The 21,660-nt window shown below is 54.2% G+C and overlaps 1 protein-coding gene across 3 annotated transcripts in view; it reads left to right on the top strand.

Moving 5' to 3' along the window:
• Nucleotides 1-21,336, top strand: part of ARHGEF16 (Rho guanine nucleotide exchange factor 16) — a 46,551-nt gene extending 25,215 nt beyond the window's left edge. For all 3 annotated transcript variants that reach the window (XM_075906534.2, XM_075906533.2, XM_075906535.2), the window contains exons 7-15: nucleotides 3,322-3,474; nucleotides 4,569-4,698; nucleotides 5,353-5,427; nucleotides 8,269-8,361; nucleotides 8,849-9,006; nucleotides 14,589-14,798; nucleotides 15,806-15,879; nucleotides 19,774-19,875; nucleotides 20,538-21,336. In XM_075906534.2, coding sequence (XP_075762649.2) covers nucleotides 3,322-3,474; nucleotides 4,569-4,698; nucleotides 5,353-5,427; nucleotides 8,269-8,361; nucleotides 8,849-9,006; nucleotides 14,589-14,798; nucleotides 15,806-15,879; nucleotides 19,774-19,875; nucleotides 20,538-20,677 — 1,135 coding nt within the window. In that variant the 3' untranslated portion in view covers nucleotides 20,678-21,336. The remainder of the gene's footprint in view (nucleotides 1-3,321; nucleotides 3,475-4,568; nucleotides 4,699-5,352; nucleotides 5,428-8,268; nucleotides 8,362-8,848; nucleotides 9,007-14,588; nucleotides 14,799-15,805; nucleotides 15,880-19,773; nucleotides 19,876-20,537) is intronic.
• Nucleotides 21,337-21,660: the final 324 nt, after the last annotated feature.

The following is a 21,660-nucleotide window of genomic DNA, read 5'->3' as shown; positions in this document are numbered from 1 at the left end:
AGAACCTCGCCTTGTTCCGGGAGCCCTCTGTGCGCGTCGGGAAGCTGTTTGCTGACTCTTTCCTCCCGAGCGGTCAGCGCTGACCGACTTGACTGTGATGCATGGCCCAGGTGCTCTTGGCTGAGGGCTCTTTCTTTTATGGCCTATTGCAAAGCCTCCCCCTCTGCTCGGAGCGAGGGCTCCTTATATGGCTCTGCTGGGTCTCTGGAGAGCGGAAGGAACTCCCGAACTCCGGCGCTCACACGCAGCGGGGGAGAGCTGCCAGGGTCCCCCCTGCCCGGGGCGGCCAAGTGTCAGCCTCAGCCCTAGTGACCCTCTGAGCAAAAATGGCCCGAGGGAGGCACCGAATCCCAGCTGTGTTCCAGTAGCCCTGGGGCAAGGGCTCGTTTTGGTCTGAGCGCGGAGCCGTGTGTGTGATTCCTTTCCAGGCTCGATCCCAAATTTGGGGAACTGCAGAGTCAGGTCCAGACCCTAGGGCCGGTCTGTCTGTCTGTCCCGCCCGCTCTGTGTTGATTCTCTCTCTGTGAACGAGCATTGTTCCCTCTTATCTTTTCCATCCATGGGCGGAATAAATTTTGTCATATGCGTCAAAGCATGTGCTGGTGTGCACCACTATTAGACCCACATGCTGCCGGCTGCAGGCGCTCTGCTGATCAGCTGGGCAGCATTTGGATCACTCTGGATGGCCGCCCAAGCACACAGCTTTCAGGGAGCACTGTGCACAGTGTTTCTCCTAGTGGTGCACACCTGCACATGCCTTGGTGCACATAACAAAATGTATTCTACCGGCAATAGGAAAAATAAGAGGAAACATTGTCTCATGAGGGCTGATATTTAGGGCCATGAACCGGGAGGAAATTTCCCGTGCCGCGTTCTAGCCCTCTCTTATCTCTCCCTGTTCCATGCTACTGGCTGGGATAGTGCCTGGCAAGCCGTGCGGCTGTGCGGAGCTGGCTCTGGGATTCTGGGGTCCTCTGTGATTTCCCTTCTCCCTGGGGCCAGACGTTCTGCGTTCCCGCATGGGGAAGCTCCTCTCTGTGCAGGGGAGTCAGCCTGGAGAATTGCAGTTAGCTCGCTGCCCTTGCCTTTGGGCCCATCGCGAATCCCCTGAAATTGCAGGCGTGTGCTGCGTGACCTGTGCTTGGCCTGGGTGGAGGTTTTGGGGGCTTGACTCCAGGGAGCTGCACTTGCCTGAAGCATAGGAAGGAGGTTTAGAGCTCGGCTGACCTGCTGGCCCCGACTCTCAGCGCTGCTGGGAATGGGTGGGTTTCCGTTGGAAAGTCCCTTCTAAGGGAAGAGTCCGGCTTGGTTCCTGCGATTTCCTGCCTTGTCTGATGCTGCGATTTCAGGCTGTCCCGGTAGCGGAGCTGCCTGAGATGCTGATGCAGGCAAATGGGGAGATCGTTGCTGGGGCCCGGTGTGTCTCTGAAAGCGTGGGGGAAGAGGCACGGCCTTCTCTGACTCATTGAATCCCAGGCAGCGGCGGATTTAGGGCAGGGCGAGCGGGGCGGCTGCCCCGGGCCCCACGCTTCCTGAGGCCCCGCGCATGCGCCGTGTCAAAGGGGGGGCCCCGTGAAATTTTGCTGCCCGGGGCCCCGCGGCGCTCTCATCCGCCCCGATCCCAGGGTGGGAAGAGACCCCAGGAGTCACCGAGTCCAGCCCCCTGCCCAGAGCAGGACCAACCCCAACTCAGTCACCCAGCCAGGGCTGTGTCAAGCCAGGGCTTAAACACCTCCAGGGATGGAGATTCCACCCCTCCCTAGGGAACCCAGCCCAGGGCTTCCCCACCCTCGCTGACTAGAACTTGGGCTGCCCAAGCTTCATGTCCTCAGAGCACACGTTTGTCCGTTTGCTGAGAGCACGGCGGTGTGACGCCTCCCCGACGCCCACGCCAGGAGCTGAGCTGTGTGTGGGCTGAGTGTGCTAGTCAGCAGGTGGGTTCGCAGATCCTGGGGGGAGCTGCCTTGCCTCTGGTTCAGTAGAATTTGGGCTTGTCCATCCAGGGTACCTGCCCCGAGTAGTTTGGGGATGGAGGATTCCGGAAAAGTTGTGCTGGACTAGCTCCATGTGAGGCCCCTCTGTTCCAGACTAGAAGCCCCTTTGTTCCAGCATGGGCACTCTGCTTTGGAAACTTGCTCTAGAAAAGAAGTCACTTCTGGAGCAAAGCGTCCACACGGGGCTAATCTGGAGTCGCTCCTTTGGGCAGTTTCTTCATGTAGACAAGCCCTTGCTCGTCCCTGCAACGGCAGGCAGGAGAGTCATGGCCGTGGGGCCCCGGCTCCTCCTGTTGTACCAGGTGTTTGTGACTCACCCGTTTCCTCGGGGCTGAGGCGTGGCTTTGGGACCAGAGGCCGTAGCCTGGTGAGTTTCTCTCCCTGAGCTGAGCTTGGAGGAGGAGGTGCACCAGGGAAGAGCCGTTGAAAAAGTCTCTAGGCCACAGGGCATTAAAGAAGGGAGTGAGGCCCGCCGAATGGAAAGCAAGCCCACCGACAGCCTGTAGCAGCAGCCGCCAGAGTTCTGGGCTCTTTAAATGGCAGCGTGCTGGTGGCGTTGAGGACAGGGAGGTGGCGGGGTGCAGTCCAGGTAATGCTGCAGGCTAACTTCCCCTGCCCCGCCCCTTCCACCCGAGGGTCCCCGCCTCTCCTGGGAGCAATGAGCCGGCCCCCCCCACGCCTTGCCCAGGGGTCTGGTGAGCCGCTCAGCTCCTGCGGTGGAAAGCCATCGATCTGGGGAAAGAAGAGATGGGCTGTCAGGGTATGTCTACACTGTGTCCCTCTGTCAGCAGGGGGATGAAGATTAGGCAGGTCGACATTGCAAATGAGGCAGGGATTTAAGTATCCCGCGCCTAATTTGCATAAAAATGGCCGCTGCATTTTGCGGACTCAGGACTTTGTTGGCAAAAAGCGGCAGTCTAGAGGGGGCTCTGTCGAGAAAGAAAGCCTTTTTCGACAGATCCTGTACACCTCCTTGCAGGAGGCATAAGGGATCTGTCAAAAAAGGCTTTTTCTCGACAGAGCCCTCTCTAGACTGCCGCTTTTTGCCGACAAAGTGCTGAGGCGGCAAAATGTGGCGGCCATTTTTATGCAAATTAGGCACGGGATATTTAAATCCCTGCCTCGTTTGCAATGTCAACCTGCCTAATCTGCATTCCTCGGCCGACAGAGGGACGCAGTCTACACATCCCCTCAGAGACAAGAAATGGCGAGCCAGAAAGGGCAGTAGAGACGTAGGCCAGAGAGCATCCCGCACTCCTCTCCCCTCCCCTCCCCCTGCCCTTCCCAACCCCCCTGAGAGCCTTGTGTATTCACGTGTCCTTGGCAGCTTTTTTGAGGACTTGGAGAAGCGGCACCAGGACAACGTGCTGATCCCCGACATCAGCGACATCCTGGAGGACCACGTATCGAACCGCTTCAACCCCTACGTGGTCTACTGCTCCAACGAAGTCTACCAGCAACGGACCCTCCAGAAGCTGCTGTGAGTGTCGCTTTGGGGTCTGCACCTAGCCGCTAGGCACCCCGCCCCCCAGGGAGCCCTGGCCAAGCCTCCGGTGGCTCAGAGGGCTCCTGTTCCAGGGAAGGGGTGTCACTGCCCCGGCTGCCGTGCTCAAAGCAAGATGTGGGCGTGATGCTCTGCAGGGTGGGACGGTGAATGCAGGACAGCGGAGCCGACCGCCTCCTCGGGCCCCTGAGCAACATGGGGTGGGATAACACCGTACTGCGGGAAGGGGCGGGGCCAAAAGTAAAAGGGGTGGAGCCAAGGATAAAAGGGGCGGGGCTGAGGACAGCCAGCCTGGAGCGTGTGTCAGCCGGCCCAGCCCTCGGCTCTGCTCAGTGTGTGCCGCCCACTGCTCCAGCCCAGTGCTCTCGTGATCGTGTAAAGGGTCCGGGATGCCAGCGGCTGCTACTGTGGCCATGGCCAGAGCCCCTGGCTCCTATGAGTCGCCAGCTCCCTTCCCTTGCCCCATCCCCCGTCAGAGGGCCTGACGTGGAGCCTCCCTTCCACTCACAATCGCGTCCTGGGTCACTTGTTTTGTGTGGGCAGAAGTTGCTGAGTGGGGGAGGGGAGCGAGGCTCCCTTCTCATCCCCCACAAATTATTGACTCCCTCCTATTGAGGCTCCCTCCTCGCCCCCTGCAAAACATCCTCTCGTCCCCCACAAATTATCGACATCCTGAGGGGAAAGTGCTTTCGGGATGGCTCCATTCCCTTCCCGGATCTGGAGACTCGCTGAGGTGAAGCGGCTCGGACCCCCAGCCTGGAAGCGAGGCCCCCTTGCCGGGATGCCTGGGTTTCCAGTCACGCGTTCGCCGCCTTGCGCCGAGGTCCTATCGTTCATTGCAGTGTCAGTGCTGTGGGGAGGGCGGCGTGTCTCTGGTGCCGCCTCTTAAGCTCCGAGATTGATCCAGGCAGCTGCTGAACAAAGCGCGTGGCCCGGTTGTTGCTGTCTCCCTGGGTGCTGTCCTCCGCTGTTAGAAACTCTGCAGAGTCCGCGACTTCCCTGGGCCGTGAGCGCCTCTCGTGGGTCTGCCCAGCCCATGCCTAATGGAGGATCCTTGTGTCCCATTTTAGAGCCACAAATGCCACGTTTAAAGAGGCCTTGAAACAAATCGAGAGGAAGCCGGAGTGCGGTGGGCTCCCCATGAGCTCTTTCCTCATCCTGCCCATGCAAAGAGTCACGCGTCTCCCCCTGCTTATGGACGTAAGTCAGAGCCAGCGTGTGGAAGACCCTGCACCCAGACTGAGTGCACCTGCCCTGGGCAGAGCACGGCAGGGTGTTAGGGACCTGCCTTCTGTCGGAGCTTGGGTGGCATTATCTCAGTGCAGTGGGGAAAGGCCGGGGCTCCCCTGGGTCGGCTGGCAGTGATGCGCACCAGGGGTTTCCGAGAGAGCAGTCTCTGGGATATTCACCCTCCCCTCCCCCGTGCTGTCCCTTAATCCAGCAACCCCCCCAAACCAGCCAGCTTGTGGGGGAGGGGGAGGTGGGAAGGAGGAGCCAGTTTTGTTTGGCTCAAAACAGATCGTTTCTGCGAAGGGCGAAGGCCACGTTCATGCCCTTGTTTCACGAATGGCCCGCAGAGGTAACCCTGCAGCCTCTCCAGTCTACACCAACAGAAGCCAAGTGGAGAAGACGCCTCCAAGGAGCAAAATGGTTGCTTCTCCCTGTTGGTTTATAATTCCCTCCGTGTCCTGCCTTTATAATGTGTCCTGCCTTCCCTCGCTGGCATGGGCTCGTTATGAGCTCCCAGCTGGGAGAGGGTCCTGGGTTTGCTGCATCCCGGGGGGAAGAGAGCAAAGCCGTTTCAATTGACCTTGTGTTCTGAAAGGCTCCTGGAATGTTCCCTTTGCCTTCTAGACGGTGTGTCAGAAAACCCACGTGTACAGCACGACCTACGAAGCTGCCACCCAAGCCTTGAAAGCCATCAGCAAGGTGAGGCCTCCGGGGCGCTGGAAGAAGACACTGTGTGTGTTGTCTAGCTACAGGTGCTTTGCCTCACTGCAAGAAGTCCCACAGGTCTTACAGAATACAGAGGATACCCGACCATTGGGTCTGTGAGGACACACAAGTCAGCTGCCTGATTAGGTCTCAGTTGGAGTATTGTGTCTGATTCTGGGCACCACATTTCAGGAAAGATGTGGAGAAATTGGAGAAGGTCCAGAGAAAAGCAACAAAAACGCTGAAAGGTCTAGAGAACGTGAGCTATGAGGGAGACTGAAAGAATTGGGTTTGTTGAGTTTGGAAAAGAGAAGACTGAGGGGGGACTTGAGGAGGAGGTACTTGAAAACTGCTCTCATAACACCCTTTTAGGAAAAAAATTATTCTCTGTAACTCCTGAAGATAGGACAAGAAGCAACGGACTTAAATTGCAGCAAGGGAGGTTTAGGTTGGACATTAGGGAAAATTTCCTAACTGCCTATGGAGGTTGTGGAATCTCCATCCCTGGAGATATTTAGGAGCAGATTAGAGACACATCTGTCTGGGTTGGTCTAGACGGTGCTTGGTCCTGCCATGAGGGCAGGGGACAGGATTTGGTGGCTTCTCGAGGTCCCTTCTGGTTCTTGGATTCAGTGAGTTACAATTGTATTTATCCTCTTGTTGCTCTACAAACCTAGAGGCATCTTACTGGATGCCTTGTAGCAGAACGTCTACACTATATAAACCAAAGAATCAGTCCCCCTGCCCACAGTCCAGAATATGATGATTCCAGTGAGCATTAGCCCCCTCCCCACCCCACCCCAAAAAGGGACTATTGCTGTATTCTGGCCTCTGAGCCAGTGATGGGTGAGGGGCGTACATGTGCATGATTTAATAGCACTGAAGGGTAGCTGTCGGTGGAAGAGATGCCAGTAACACTAGAGTCTGAAGGTACGTCCTGTGGCGAGGGCCTGACCTCCTCTGTTCATAGCAAGTCGTTTCATGTTCCTTGTGCTCTGTAAAGCAGTCCCCCTCAGACAGCTCCTCAAAGAAGGCCTCTCACCTACTGCCTTCCAGGCTGGCTTTGAAGGAAGAAGGAGAGCTTCTGAGATGAGAAGTGGGGAAGCAGGTTGTCTTGCTCCTGTGTGGCCGATGGTTTCTGGTTCGGAAGGATCTGGGAGCAGTGGAGGGACTTGCAAGGAAATTTACTCCAAAATATCCCTGCAGTGGGAGGCCATCAGCCCAAAGAGAGGAGGGAATAGTGAAGGGAAGTGCATGCAAAGGGGAGTCCGATTCTCCTATTGCTGAATCATACAGGCACTAGGCGTGGGAGCAAGCGAGTGATGAGTCAAGCATGTGTACTTGCTCGCTGTCCAGAGATGAGATACCAGCTGCTCAGCCGGGCTCCTTGGTGTCTGTGATAAAACCAAAATTCTCCAATAAAAACCATAAATGTCCCTGTTTTCCCACAGTTTGAATGAAATGCTGATCCTCAGTTTCCCTGGCTACAGCACGTGTGTCTCTGTCTCTGTCTATCATCAGTTGAGCACAATATTTTGTTGATACATTTGTCAATGTTTAAGCAAATTCAAAGCCTACTAGTCCTTCAGTCATTATAATCAAATACAGTTCATAGAGTGATCCAGTTTCTTTATCCATATCCAGTATATTGTTTCTTTACTTTTATCAGGGACCTGCTGTATCAGCTTCTCGTTTTCATTTTTCGTTCTTTGTTTAGCACTTTCCGTGGGTTCTACAGTGGTCTGCCGCGGATTGTATCCTACAGCCTTGTTACACACCGCGTATTACCAGCTATGTGACATTTGTCCTTGCCGAACTCCGTAACAGGGTTTTTAGGGGTGATTTTTGAAGTTTTTGGCATCTTTCCATAACTTTAACTACTGGTGTATGGAGGCTGAAATGAAATTGGGGGTGCATTAAAACACTGTTATACCCTATACACCGTAAAACCTTATACACCATTAAGTAATCTCTGTATCCTGGAAGTAGTTTATTGGCGTACAGTTAGCTATGTAAATTTTAAAGTGCATTGAGAAATCAGCCCCAAGTCTGTGTCTGTGTGGGGGGGGGAGGCATGCACTGAATTTATGAATACTGGTCCTTTCAGTAACATGTACTTCATAGTTAATATATGTCTTTACTTTTTTACATTTTATGAAAAATAGTCTCTCTTTAAAATTGCAAATTGTTTTTTCCATGGCAAATAGATTCCTAGGAACCCTGAGGATCAGGAATTCTTGGGCCATGAAGGGGGAACGAGGAAGGGTGGCCACCAATGTTTCCTCTAATTTTCTCCATCCATGTGCGGAATAAATGTTATGTGCACCAAGGCATGTGCAGATATGCACCACCAATAGAAGCGCATGCTGAATGGCTGTGGGTGCTCTGCTGATCAGCTGGGTGATGCCTGAATCTCTCCTGGATGGCTGCCCAAGCACACAGCTTACAGGGAGCGCTGGTGGCCACTGCCCGTTGTAGCCCTTAAATCAGCAGAGTCCTCGTCAGCATTGCCGGGAGCTGCGTGGTGAGGACAGGGGGAAGGAACTGCAGTTATTTTGCTTTCCAGGCAGAGAGGAGGAAGAAAGGGCTGGAAAATCAGGGTGCAAGCAGGCAAAAGTGGCCGAGCAATGCAAACCCGCCACGGCTGCGGTGGGGGGGAGAAAATTGCCTTAAAGTTCTGGTGCATGTCTCCAACCCTCCCGCCTCACTCCGTGTTTAATGGCAGTAAAGGACTCCTGGTTGCCCACAAAGCCGGAGCCTTCTCTGCAACCATGACACCCGCTATGTAGAAAGCAGTGTCCCGATCTTCAGTGGTCTCTGACTTTCTGCTTCTAGCTGGTTAAGAAATGCAACGAGGGAGCCCACACCATGGAGAGGACCGAGCAGATGGTGACGCTTCAGAAACAGCTGGAGTTTGGCAAGATCAAGGTGAGGAACCCTTTGCGTTGGGAGTGTCCCCTGGCTGCGACGTCTTACGCTTTAGCAGAGGTGGCAGCTTTTTCAGTGCTTGCAGCCAGGTTGGCAAAGGTATTTAGGCACCTAGTGAGAGGTATGAGAATGCCTAAGTGAGTTAGGCCCCTTGAAAAGCCTGACTCTGGAGAGTTAGTGTTGTCACTCTACGTGGTCTGAAAATGGTCAGGGCACTAAAAATCTGTCTCTTTTTCTACCAGGACAGTCCTTCAATGCTAACTCACTAAAGGCCAGATTTTCAGAACTGCTCAGTGCCCGGCTTTGGCATCTCCTATTGCTCCAAATCCTTGCTCTCAACGGGAGCTGCTCTGAACATCTGGCCTTAGGATGGCTGTGTAGCTGTCCACTGATGATGTGATATGTGACCTTTGGGGGTCATTTCAGATTCTCCTTTTACTGTTGCTATTCTGTCCCAAAATTGATTAAATTTCTTGGTCTCTGGCAGCCTTTCCCGCTGATTTCTGCTTCCCGCTGGCTGCTGAAAAGAGGGGAGCTCTCCCTGTTCCACGGAGAAGACGCTGGCATTTTCCGCAAAGGCTTTGGCCGGGCCAGCTGCTATCTTTTTCTGTTTAATGACGTCCTGTTTATAACCAAGAAAAAAAGGTAAGGGAGGATACTGATTGTCTGTGTCTTATTGAATTTGTAAGAAGAGGCTTTATCGGTTGGTTTGATATTAACTTTGGCAATTGCCTAACCTGATTCAGTCAGTAGCACTGAGGGGGCATTACCTAGTGGTGAGGTGTCTGATGAATGCCCCTCTGTATATTTACAAAGCTAGAATCCTAGTAGACGAGGTGGTTCAGAAGAATGGTGGGTGGTGTGGAACCTACACACCCGCCACCAGTTTGAATCTGTGTAGGGAGTGCCGTTTGCTGCTCGACGATGGTTTGATGCCTATGTTAAGCAAGTTGGTATCCTGATTTGAGCTCTTACATAGTATGTGTCCTAAAAGGGTGTCATGAGGAGGAGGGGGGAAAAATTGTTCTCCTTGACCTCTGTGGATAGGACAAGGGCTTAAACTGCAGCAAGGGAAGTTTAGGTTGGATATTAGGAATAAACTGGCTAGGGAGGTTGTAAAATCTCCGTCATTGAAGGTTGGGTAGGCAGGATCTATCAGGGATGATCTAGATGGTGCTTGGTCCTGCCGTGAGGGCAGGGGACTGGACTTGACCTCTCGAGGCTCCTTCCAGTTCTAGTGATCTGTGATTTCAAAAATCCCAAACAAACCAACTTCCTCCCTCATCTTAAGATGTGGGTGGTGCCCACCAAAGCTCATGATGCTATTTATCGTCTCTAAGGTGCTACAGGACCATTCACTGTTTTCATAGCCCTTCCTGTTGGCACTCACTAGAGCAGTGGTTCTTAATCAGGGGAGCTTGTCCTCTGGGGGTACGCAGAGGTCTTCCAGGGATACTTTAGCTCATCCACGTATTTGCCAAGCGTTACAGCAGGCTACATACAAAGCTCAAGCCAAATCAGTGCAGACTGAAATTCCATAGACAATGTCTGTATTGTTCGATGTACCGTACACTGAAATGTAAGTACAATATTTCCAGTCTTAGTGATTTATTTCATCACTATGTGGTAAATCTAGGAAGACGAGCACTTTGTCAGTGATCGTGTGCTGTGACACTTAAGAACACAAGAACGGCCATACTGAGTGAGACCAAAGCTCCATCCAGCCCCGTGTCCTGTTTTCCGACACTAGCCAATGCCGGGTGCCCCAGAGGGAGTGAACACAACAGGGAATCCTCACGTGATCCATCTCGTTGCCCATGCCGCCCACGTGTATTTTATGTCTGATTTTATAAGCAAGTAGCTTTTAAGTGAGGTGAATTTGGGGGCTGTGCAAGACAAATCAGACTCCTGAAAGGGCTCGGGGTGGCCCGTGGCTATAGGCCCACTCGGCCGTCGCCTAAGGCGCCGCCTTCAATGGCGCCCGATGATGACGTCACCCCATTGACGGCCGTGCAGGCGGGGGCACCGATCGCGCGTTCCGCCTGGGGCGCCAGCTGCCACAGCCCGCCTCAGGCCACTCCCAAAGGGGGTACAGTAGTCTAGAAAGGTTTAGAGGCCCTGCTGGAGAATGTTACTTTTGTTAATCTCAGTAGAGAAGCCAGAAACTGACTGGGTCTCTTCCCCCTTGTGCGAAGATGTTTCCCCCAGGGCAGCGTTGGGGCATGTTGCGAATAGAGCTGGGCAGTTTTTTTAGGCAAATAGTAAATTTGCTGAAAACTGCATTGTGGGGAGGGCTCTGAAACTTTTCCCAAATCGGGCCGAACTCAGTGAACGGTTTCACTGGAGGGGAAAAAAAAGGTTGAAAAATAAAATGTAAAAAGTTTAAATGTTTCACTTCAGCTGGCTCGCACGACTTTGCCGTTTCACTTCGAAATGTCATTTTGTTTGGCAATTCGGGTCATGTAAAACCCATAGAGCTGGAACAGCTCCTGAAGACGACCTAAAACAAACAACTGGGTGGAGGGAGAATCCTGTCAGGGTCTAAAATGCTTGTTTACTTTGACCAGAGGCAAAGCGAGTAAACAATAAAATCTCATGTCGGGTCCAATGCGTCTGAATATTTTCTCTGGATTTTCCAGTTCTGTCCCTGAACCCAAAACCCAGGGATTTTCTCAGCTGGTTACAGGGTAAGGGGTGAGTAGAAACATGTTCCTGTCCCACTTGGTAAGACGTAGGGATGTAAAATCCCGTTTAATTACTTAACCAATTAAATGTTAAGTTTAACCAGTAAACGGGGGCACATGGCCCCCCCGCCTGCTGGGAGGGGAGCTCTTCCAACCCCCACGGTTAAGCAGTTAACCATTAACATCCCTAGTCAGAAGTGTCTGTACCCTCCAGTGCCGTCAGTGGAATCCCTCTGATCAGTGTTGCGGGCAAAGGACAAGAAATGCCGACACTCCGAAGTCCTCCCTGCTGTTTTATTAGGCAGTTAACTGAAGAGGAAGAAGCGTCCTAGACTTTTGCCCAAGACGCTCCCGGAATGTTTTTAAAACTTTTGATCTTTGACCAAATCCTTTGCTTACAAGTCATTAAGTCGGAGTCATTTAGGTACACGAGTCAAGCCAGAGCCCCACCCCTCCCCTCACGAGGGCCCTGTTATGGGGACTTTTTGCTTCCAGCTATTTAGAAGCCCTACCAGTGGGACGTGAAACCAGCCCAGTGAAGCTGGCACCCACCACATCTCTCTCAGGGACAAGGGTGAGGAGAGGTGGTGATGCTCTTACTTAAAAAGACCCCGTCCCCGTCCCCCACCAAGATGCGAGCAGAGTAACCGGGGCAGGCGTTGGAAGGAAGGTGGAACCTAAAGGAGGAACAAAGCGCAGCCGGGGAAAGCCTGGCCATGTATCAAGACCCCATTCGGCTAGGCCCTGTGCAGGCACCAGAGCGAGCCGGTCTGTTCCCCAGAGACCTCCCATCTAAACCAGCGGTTCTCGACCTTTCTGGCCGCGGCCCACCCTGCTCAACGCAGACCTTTCCGCGGACCCCCAGCCAGCCACCCAGGATGACAAAATGCGCGCAGGTGGGGGTGCAGGCTCTGGCCAGGAAGTAGGGTGCAGTGGGGCTGAGCAGGCGGGGAGGAGTGTGAGGAGACTGGGTCACGGGCTGGGCATGCAGGAGATGGGGGGCACTTAACTGGCTCTGCACCTCCTGCTGCTCCCAGTGATTCCGGGCAATGGGAGCAGCAGGGAAAGCCTCCAGGCGAGAGTTTCCCTCGCCGGTGGGAGGAGGAGTGACAGCTTCCTTCCCCCCAGCCAGATCAGGCCCGCAAGGCTCCCTCCCCTCCCCTCCAGCTGGCCTCCAACCTCGTGGGGGGGGGCAATGCAGGCTTGCCACTGCAGGGGAGGGGCGAGCCCCACGGCCCACCTGCAAGATGGGAACCAGTGGCCTAAAGCAAGCAGGGGAGGGGGGTTAATATTTTGCCTGACCAAAGAATGGCCCGTCTGAGGGGGCACTTTGGGAGGCTGAGTGTGTGCATCCAGCGAGCTCGTAACCCAGCCACGCCTCTCCCCGGAGGCAAGAACCTCTCCTCTGGTTGGCTCCAGTGCCCCCAGCCTGCAGCTGCCCCCCACCCCCGAAGGGAGATACCAGCCCTGCTTAAACCATTTTGGATCATTGGGCTCCATGGGTTCCGTTCACTCCCCCAAGTGGCCCAGAGACCTGATTCATTTCTCCCTGCTTCGGAGGTTTCTGGCTCTCCCATTGGCCAGCCTCGGGGGTGGCTTTTGGGAATTGTCCATTTCCCGTGGGAGCCCCGGTGCTGCCTGCCGTGGCAAGGCGAGGATTGGACTTGTGTGGGAATAACCCGCCACGGTCTGTCGCTGGAGGCGTGACAGTGACCCGGCTCCCAGGGGATTACTCCCCCGCATGCTGAGGGGATGAACCGCACATTCAATCTCTGGGCGGGGTCCCTCGGCGATCCTGTCCAACTCCATGACTCTCTTAGCTGACTGAGAACCATATGCTCTTGGATGCTACTTCAGCTCCCATGGCAGCTTGAGAAATGCACCATCCCAGAAGAAGAGGTCACGATTCAATGTTCAGTGGGCAATGGTGTCTAACACTGGCCGAAGTTAACGCCCCCCAATCCCATGATCCATTGTGGCATTTGGGTAACAAACTTGCTATTCTTGTGTCCTTTATACTCATGTTGTCCCTTTTCCCTCTGAAAACGATCCAGGACCCTCTCTGCAGGGTGTTGTGTGCCTGTGAGAGCCCGTTTTTCTTTTATCTGTTTATGTTCCCAGGACAAATGTGTCACTGGGAACCTCAGAACGGTCAGTTCGGGCTTCCCCGTGCGGGAAATCAGAGAAATCTTCCTCTGGACAGATGGCTCACTTGCTGTTACGCTAGAATACAAGAAGCTATGCGGAGGGGCACACAGCAGGGGTGAGAGACGGGTAGGCCCATCGTGCATAGTCCACCAGCTGGCCAAACCCCAACTGAAGCTGCGTAGCCAAAAGCCAAAATCAAACCAGCCCCTGTCACAAATACTCTGCTATTGGCTATAGGACATGGTGGGTTTTGACCATAGCGGGTCAAGGGCCGGATCCAGACTGGCGCCGTACAGACACGTAGCGACAGAAGGCCCCTGCACCAAAGAGATAACAGCTCAAACCAGTGAGTTCCCGTAGCTCATCCAGCGGGTTTGTGGCATGTCCACACGTATGGCTAGTTCGCTGAAAGCATCCGCCCCATGTGCAGCGCCACTCCCAAAAAGCCAGCGATGTCAGAGAGCATTCGGAAAAGGAGAGAGAATAGGACCCAAAATATCATCCTGTCTCTGTTAATCCACGGTCCACCCACAGCTTGAACCTGGTGTGCAGTTCTGGTCGCCCTGTCTCGTGGAATTGGCAAAGGCACAGGGAAGGGCAGCAGGAAAGATGAGGAGTGTGGAACCACTTCCATGTGAGGAGAGAGTAAAAAGCTGGAACTGTTCAGCTTGGGACACAGACGACTAAGGTGGATAAAATAGAGGTCTGTGGGATGACGGATGTGGAGAAAGTGGATAAGGAACTGTTCTTTATCCCTTCTCAGCACATAAGAACCAGGGATCACCCAGTTAAATGAATAGGCAGCAAACAATAGGGAAGAAGTTCTTCACACAAAGTGTTGTTAACTTGTGGAACTCCTTGCCCCAGGGTATGTTGTGAAGCCAAAAATATAACAGGGCTCAAAATAATTAGATTCTGAGAAGATGGGGCCATCACTGGCTATTATCCAAGATGGTCAGGAATGTAACATCTGCCAGACGCTGTACATAGATGACTCACTGATTTCCCTGTTTTGTTCATTTTTTCTGAAACCCCCGGTATTGTCCCCTTTTGGAAGGTGAGATACTGGGCTGGATAAGCCTTTGGTTTGATTCACGATGTCTGTTCTTAGGTTTTGACGTCCAACCTCAGCCAGTAACCAGGATCAGATAGGGGCTGCTGATCCATTAAGTTGTATTGCCCCTGCTCTGAAGGGCTTTTCACATCTGTAATAGCATCTGACCATGCACAAAGCTCCTGGTTCTGTCAGCTGTAGCTTTGTGTGTGTCCTGGTGTTTGATGGGTTCTGGTAAACCTTAGGGGTGGCTGCTTTGAGACCAAGTTCCCTTCCTTGGTGAGCGTGGCTCTGGAAGCGACCACTGTGGGGTCTAACCTGCTGCGCTTTGTTGCCTCTAGCGAGGAGAGCTATGCGGTTACGGACTACGCCACGCTGGATCAGATAATGGTGGAGAAAATTGAGAACCCCGACGCTCCCGTGTCTCCCCCAGGGAAGCCAGGGTCAAGTGGCGTAGCCCGTGGTCCATGGGGCGGCCACTTGTTTCGAGTGATCATGAAGAAGAACAGCGAAGGCAAGGAGGAGAAGATTGTGCTGTCTGCGGAATCGCTGTGAGTGTCGTTCCATGAGCTTCCTTCCGAAAAATACAGAGGGGCTGTGAATTTTTTTCCTGGATTGTGGGTGGGTTACTTTTAACAGTGAGAACATTGTTAGAAATGTGCAACAGGTTAATATATGTTACACCCGTGACTTATTTTATAACACTTGAAGAAGTACATTAGAAAGGCTACCAAAACCTCTCCTCCCCCATAGCGCAGAAATAAGTTTTGTCTTAACTCTGCCCTATTTATCTTCTGCAAATTGCATAGCTCTGAGAAGCAGCTGTTAACACATTTCCCAACATCTTCTGCATTGGTTTTGCTTTTGTTTTGGAATCTCAGCTACTTCCTCCTTTCTGCTTTCTCTTCATCCTTATCTACCTATCCTTCCCCTTTGCCCTCTAACCAGAAGTAATTTTCTTTTGCTGCTGTTAAATCCTGTTCTCTCCTGTGGAGACTTGTCTTTCTCTTCATCTTTCACTTCCTGCTCTTCTGAGATCAAAATGGCATGTAGAGTCTTTCTCTCGGAGACCGTGTTAGCCTGGCCAGATCCATGATCCTCAATCCTGGTTCAGAAGAAGTTTGTGTGGAGTGATGGTTCTTTCACGAATCCCGAAACTTTTGCCTCTGATCCTGGGTATTTTTTTCAGCCATGTTTACAATTTTATTGTGTCTCACCTGATTTTTCATTAATGTGTGACAGTGTGGCAAAGTCCTAGATCTACTCAGCAAACATTTAGACTACTTCTGCTTTAAAGCCTCAACTCTCTGCTCCTTGGAGTTTTCATCCTGCAGAGACTAAGTCCAGACACAGTTTATGTGGATTAAATGATTTGTTCAGTAATCCATCTGTCAGACGATTGATTCCTTGGAGAGAGGGTTGGAGGGTAGCTAGATGCACGTGGTAAAGAAAGACCGGTCTTGTATATAGCCTGCCAAGACCACTTGGTTCTAATGCAAGCTACTTCCACACTTGTTACCTGCCTGTACCAAGGTCTTTAACACTTTCCTCTTAACAGGAGTGACCGGGCTCGTTGGATCACGGCTCTGATGCACAGAGAGAACCAGGCAGATGACAAGGCCAGGAAAGGAGGTACAGCTTTACAGATGACCAGTCCTCAGGCATTAAGGGCTATTTTTAACATGTCTGCAATAGGGACATGAAAGGCTAACTGGTCAGCCTCACTCTTAACGGGTAAAGCTTACTGGTTCCAGTGGAGAACCTTCCCGCCCAGGCAGGGGGCTGCTCCAGCCCCACAGGGCCCACTGCAGACGGGCTGCTCGGGCCGGCCAAAGCAACCTCTGTCCAGGCAGGTCTGGCCCACACAGCGTGTCATGAGGGGGAGGGGTGCTTGTCTGCGGTGGGGGGCGCTCCAGCCTCACCCCTCCCGCTCCGCCTTGAGTCGGTTAACCGATGGAACATAACGGTTAACCAATTAAACAGAATTTTCCATCCTGAGACTGTAGCTTGCTCGGTGATGCCTGTTAATTATTGTCCAGCTCTACCTGGTGAAGGACTGTGACGCTCTCCATTCAAAGGTCAAAGTCTCTGAGTGGAAAGCGTGTGACAGCAGAGCTGTGGACGTGTGTGTCTGAAATAGGAAGGGCCTGATTAATTCTCTCGTTGACGAACCCATTCTGCTGGATGGCTCCTTCTCCCGCTAGCAGCGTTTGCCTCTCATGGAGATAACAGACCTTACCTGCTGCATAGGGATGTGAGCGACTAGTCAACTAACCAATAAGCAGAAGCTGATCGGATAGTCAATTAGTGATACGACTAGCTGCTTTTTTCCCCTTGCTGCCTCTATCACAGGGAGGCAGCAAGGGGGGAGCCGGAGCCAGTGCTGGGGGGGAGCCGGCTTAAAAGCCATTTACCCCCAGCACTGTCTCCGCAGGGGACAGGGGAGGTTGAGGCACAGCAGGAAACAGCACGCGTGGGGACTGAAGCAGACTCCACTGCAGCTGGTTTTGCTGCGATTCTGCTTTTGCAATGTACAATAGCCCTGCGGGGGCGCTTGCACGTTTCAAAGGCTGAGGCACCGCAGGGAGCGTGGGACCAGCCCCCCACCAGCTCCATGCCCCCTAACCCTCACCCGTCAGGGCTCTTGCTACAGTTCAAATGCAGAGGAAATCCCAGCGACTGTTCAATTAGTTAATTAATCTACATGTAACATCCCTACTGCTGCAGTTAACTCTACATCGGTCCCTTTAAGATTCTGCCGGTGGCTTGTGCTCTCCTTGGAACAGTGGGATGGGATGCTAAGAAAGGGAAATGAAAATGTTCTGGTTGGAGGAGGAAGAGAAACAGACTTTTGCTCCCTCTGCTGGCTCTGCAGCAGCGGCTGCTGCCCCGCATGGGACTCCCGAATCGGTTCATGTCTGGGATACACCAGGAGGGGAATGGAAAGTCCCTGTGAATTCAAAGCCCTGCAGACATGCAGGAAGTGCGGGATCCCTGCCAAACGAAACACTATAGAAATGTAGCCGTGTTAGTCTGATCTTGCTGAAACAAAAGACAGGACTATGCAGCACTTTAAAGACTAACAAGATGGCTTATTAGGTGACGAGCTTTCGTGGGCCAGACCCAATTCTGGAAGAGAATTGGCACGACCATATATACCAAAGGGATACAATAAAAAAAAAAGTGAACACATTATAAAACTGACAAATCAGATTTAGAACAGAGGGAGGATGAGGGGGAGAGCTAGTATCTATGGGTATGTCTACACTGCCACCCTAGTTCGAACTAAGGTGGCTAATGTCAGCATTCGCACTTGCAAATGAAGCCCGGGATTTAAATATCCCAGGCTTCATTTGCATGTTCCCGGGCACCGCCATTTTTAAACGCCCCGTAGTTCGAACTCCTCCCAGCCCATGGCGACACGCGGCATGGACTAGGTAGTTCGAATTAAAACTCCTAATTTGAACTACCGTTATTCCTCCTGCAAGGAGGATATTTAAATCCTGGGCTTCATTTGCAAGTTCGAATGCCTACATTAGCCACCCTAGTTCGAACTAGGGTGGCAGTGCAGACATACCCTATGAGATAATGATACTAGGGGTGATAATTGGGGAAGCTATCTTTATAATGGGTAAGGTAATTAGCATCTTTAAGGCCCATTCGTAAAGTGTCAAATTTAAGTATTCAAAGATGCTAATTACGTTACCCATTACAAAGATAGCTTCCCCAATTATCACCCCTAGTATCACCGCTGATACAATAGAAATAAAGCGTCTTTCTCCGACTTCTGTGTAGCCTCCCCAGCGGTGGGCATAATGCGGAGTGGGACCTGATTGCTTTGTTGGTTATGTATGGACCATCGTCAGCCTCAAGTACTGGGAAGTTCTGTCAGGACCCCCAACAAATCACGAGACTGGTTTAAAAAAATGCTGGGAGGGGCAGGCCATGGGACTCTCAGGTTCCCCTCCCCACTCCCAGGTATTGCGGCCCTCGCGACGCAGTGGTGAGAGCTGGCAGCTTTGCCAGTCACCTTCACAAAGACCCCTGGCTCCGACCAGCCTTGGTAGCACGTCAAAGAGCAGCCCTGGGCAAAGCTTGGCCAACAGGAGACAAGGGTAGGGCTAGAGCCACTGGAAACCGGACCTTTTTGTACAGCTGATTGGGTTTGTGTCACTTCCTGCCCGCTTGGTGGCTTGGCTTTGAGATTGCTGATGAAATGGCCCTAAAAGCCAAAGTGATTGATCCCCAACCCAGGGAAAACAAGTCCCACAGGGCAGCCATAGTTCTGCCTCGAACCGCTGTGAGCATCACCGCTCTGAATAGGCCTTTCCCAGTGATCGTTTCCTATTGCACAGCAGGCCTCTCTGCCACCGCGGCTGCGATCGCTTGCCGAGGCCGTGTCTACACTAGGACGCTCTTTGGAAATAACGAACTTCAGCTTCGTCACTCCTGAAGTAACACAGTCGAACTAGCGCGGCCACACGCCCGGGAAGCCTCGCAATGAGTCCGAGGCAGGCTCCCTTCACCTCGATGGAGAGCCCCGGGACGCCCTGGGGAGTCATCCGTGTGAAGGACTCTGGGGAGTCGCTCTCTCAAGATGGGAGCGCCGGGGCGTCCGCACGGCCGCTATTTCGAGCTCACTTTCCGAACGAGCGTTAGTCCCCGAGGAAAGCAGGAGCCCAGAGTTGGAAAGAAGCGCCCCTTTATTTCGAAAGCACGGGCTTGGCAGTGCGGACGCTCCGCTTAGCCATTCGACCCAAGGGGGTTATTTCGAAAGGAAGCCCAGGCGAACCCCGAGAGCTTGCAGCCTCATGCAGCCGAGCCCCGGGGGACAGCGGAGGAACTGCTAGCAGGCATGGGGTTAGGGAGGGACTGGAGCGGAGCGTTGGGCTGCCCTGAGGAAGGCTGTGAAGCAGGAGTGTAAAATCCCAGTTAGTTAGTTTTACCAGTTAACTCATTAAATGGGAGCGGGCAGGTGACTGCTCCAGTGCACTGGGCTAGAGTGGTCCCGCCTGCCCCAGCCGGACTGCAGTCCCCCCCGCTGCGAACAGGGGTTGCTCCCGCTGGCTGGTGGGCCCCATGGGGCTGGAATTCCCTGCCCACTAAGCCTCGCGCTCAGGCACTTGTCCATTAGCATCCCTCCTGAGACGTGGAGCTGGTTCAGGAGCCCCGGGAGAGCAGAGAGGTGGGTGGGGCGCGCGGCCCCTTGAGCCTGGTGCCCGAACGCTCAGCTCGAGCGGTTGTGGGGCCCTCGCTAGATCTTAGCTCTGCTCTGGACTTGCCCGTCTGCGGTGGGCCGGAAGGCCCGTCCCTCCAGTGGCACCTGCATCCCGCTGCGATTTTCCAGCGCCCCTTGCTTGCGGGAAAGCAGCCGGTCTCCCCTCACTCTGCAGGAGGGCCCGGCCTGCCCGTCGCCAGCCCTCTCCCCGGGCCTGCAGGCGGCGTGGCGGTGGGGTCCGTCCGGACGTAGCCTCGTGGCAGCTTTGCGTTTCATTCAGTCTCCGTGTTCTCTGTCTCCCCCACTAGAGCTGAGGCAGGTGGAGCTCACCAGGGCCTTCTTGGCCAAACAGACGGACGAGATCTCCCTGCAGCAGGCCGATGTCGTCTTGGTCCTCGGCGAAGAGGATGGTAAGTGGTTGGGGTGAGATGGAGGGAAGAGAGGACGGGGAGCCAGGACTCTTGAGGGCTGCTCTTGGCTCTGGGAGGGGGAGGGGTGGGGAGCGGAGCTTGACTTGGGCTCTGAAAAGGTCCCCTCGGCTTTTTGGAGCAGGTTCCTCTGGGCTGTGGCCCTGACACTGCCCTGAGGCCATCTGACCGTGGAGAAGTCCCTTCCCTTCCCTGTGTCCGTGCCCTGGGGAGAATGGCTCTGCCTCTTGGGGGTTTGGTGGGACGTGCTTTCAGGCCCAGGCATGGCGGCTGCTGCCAGGTTACCCCGTGGGTGGGCTGGGACTGTAAGGAGCCGTCCGGAGCAGTAACTGGGCTGCCGCATGACTCCCCAGTGCATTGTGCGATTGGCACGCCGGCTAGCGCTGGTCAGTGTGTCTGATGAAGCCAGTTCAGTTTGGGTTGGACAGCTGGGGAGTCCAGGGCCCCTCCACCTCGTGGACCCCCCCGGGCTGGGAACCTCAGGGCCCTGCCGTGCAGCAGGAAGCCTGTGTCAGGCCGGGGTAGCTTCTTCCAGGAGCAGGCAGTTCATGACTCGCTGGTGCCCGCCAGCAAGGGGGTGGTGTGGGGTGCTCCCTCTTGGGGTTCCCTTTGCCCGTCTCTGAGTGCTCCACCCCCTCTCCTAGGCTGGTACCTGGGCGAGAGGCTGCGGGACGGTGAGAGAGGCTGGTTTCCGCAGTCGTGCGCTCAGCCGATCACCAACCGCAACGCCGTGGAGAGCAACGTCCGCCGCATGGAGCGGCTGCGCATCGAGACGGACGTCTGAGTCCCCGGCCCCGGGGCCGGTTCTCTCTCTGGAGCAAGCCACTTGGAAGGCCGCAGGCTGCAGCCCTGCAAGCTAGCTGGGCCCGTAGACCATGGAGGGGAGAGAGGGGAGTCAGACCTGCCCATGCCCGCGCGGCCTCTCCCACGCTGCTGATCCTCGGAGCAAGCACCATTGCCCTTCTGGTCAAGGAAACTCTCTCGGGGAACTCACTTGACTCACACCTGAGCGCCGCGAGCAGGGATTGGCCCTGCACAAGCTCTGCGCATGGACCGCCATGTCTTGGAAGACTTCAGCAAGTCTCGACGGCTTCTTTATCTCGTCTGGTCTAGCCCAGCCCTTCTCTCACAGCTGGGCGGCTTTCTAATGATCCACTGGAATTTGCTGCCAGGAACTGAACGTCACGGCTCTCGGCTTTGAAACCCGAGCAAGGGGGCTTCCTGGAAATAGCCAGACACCCGGCTGGGGAGCTGGGGCTTTTTTTCTATATTTGAGTTGGCCTGCTGCTGTCTCCGATTCACCTTCCCTCCCAGGCCATCGCCCACCGCTCCGGCCTGGCCGACCATGTCGGGGATGGAGCACGCGCGGGGGCGGCTTTGCGGCGGCTGTATTGTGGGGCGCACGTCCAGGTGTGGGGTTCATAAACGTGTACCCTGACCGTGGATATTTGTCCTTTGTTCGTGAGTCCAGGAGTCTATCCCTATCTGGCTTGACCCTGCTCGTGGCTGGAGTGGAGCTGGGCAGCGTGGGGCGTGCTCGGGGGCGGGGGGGCGAGTGTCTATCGCCGCAAGGCTGAGCGGCCCCCGACCCAGGGATGTGATTCTGCATCCGTGCAGAGGGTGTCTCCTTTGCAGCGCGGGGGCCAAGGCGGGCGCCTCTGTGCTCTTAACACCCCCTGGGAGCTTCGGAGAACTCCCCGGTGCTCTGTGAGGGTTGGGCTTTGTCCTGCGTTCAGAAAGGCCAGCCAGCGGGGAGTCACCGAGACA

Source organism: Pelodiscus sinensis, chromosome 24 (assembly GCF_052426305.1).
Source record: "Pelodiscus sinensis isolate ZL-2025 chromosome 24, ASM5242630v1, whole genome shotgun sequence".
In the NCBI taxonomy this organism is placed as follows: domain Eukaryota; kingdom Metazoa; phylum Chordata; order Testudines; family Trionychidae; genus Pelodiscus; species Pelodiscus sinensis.
Note: the sequence above shows the minus strand (reverse complement) of the source record. Positions and strands in the feature narration are given on the sequence as shown.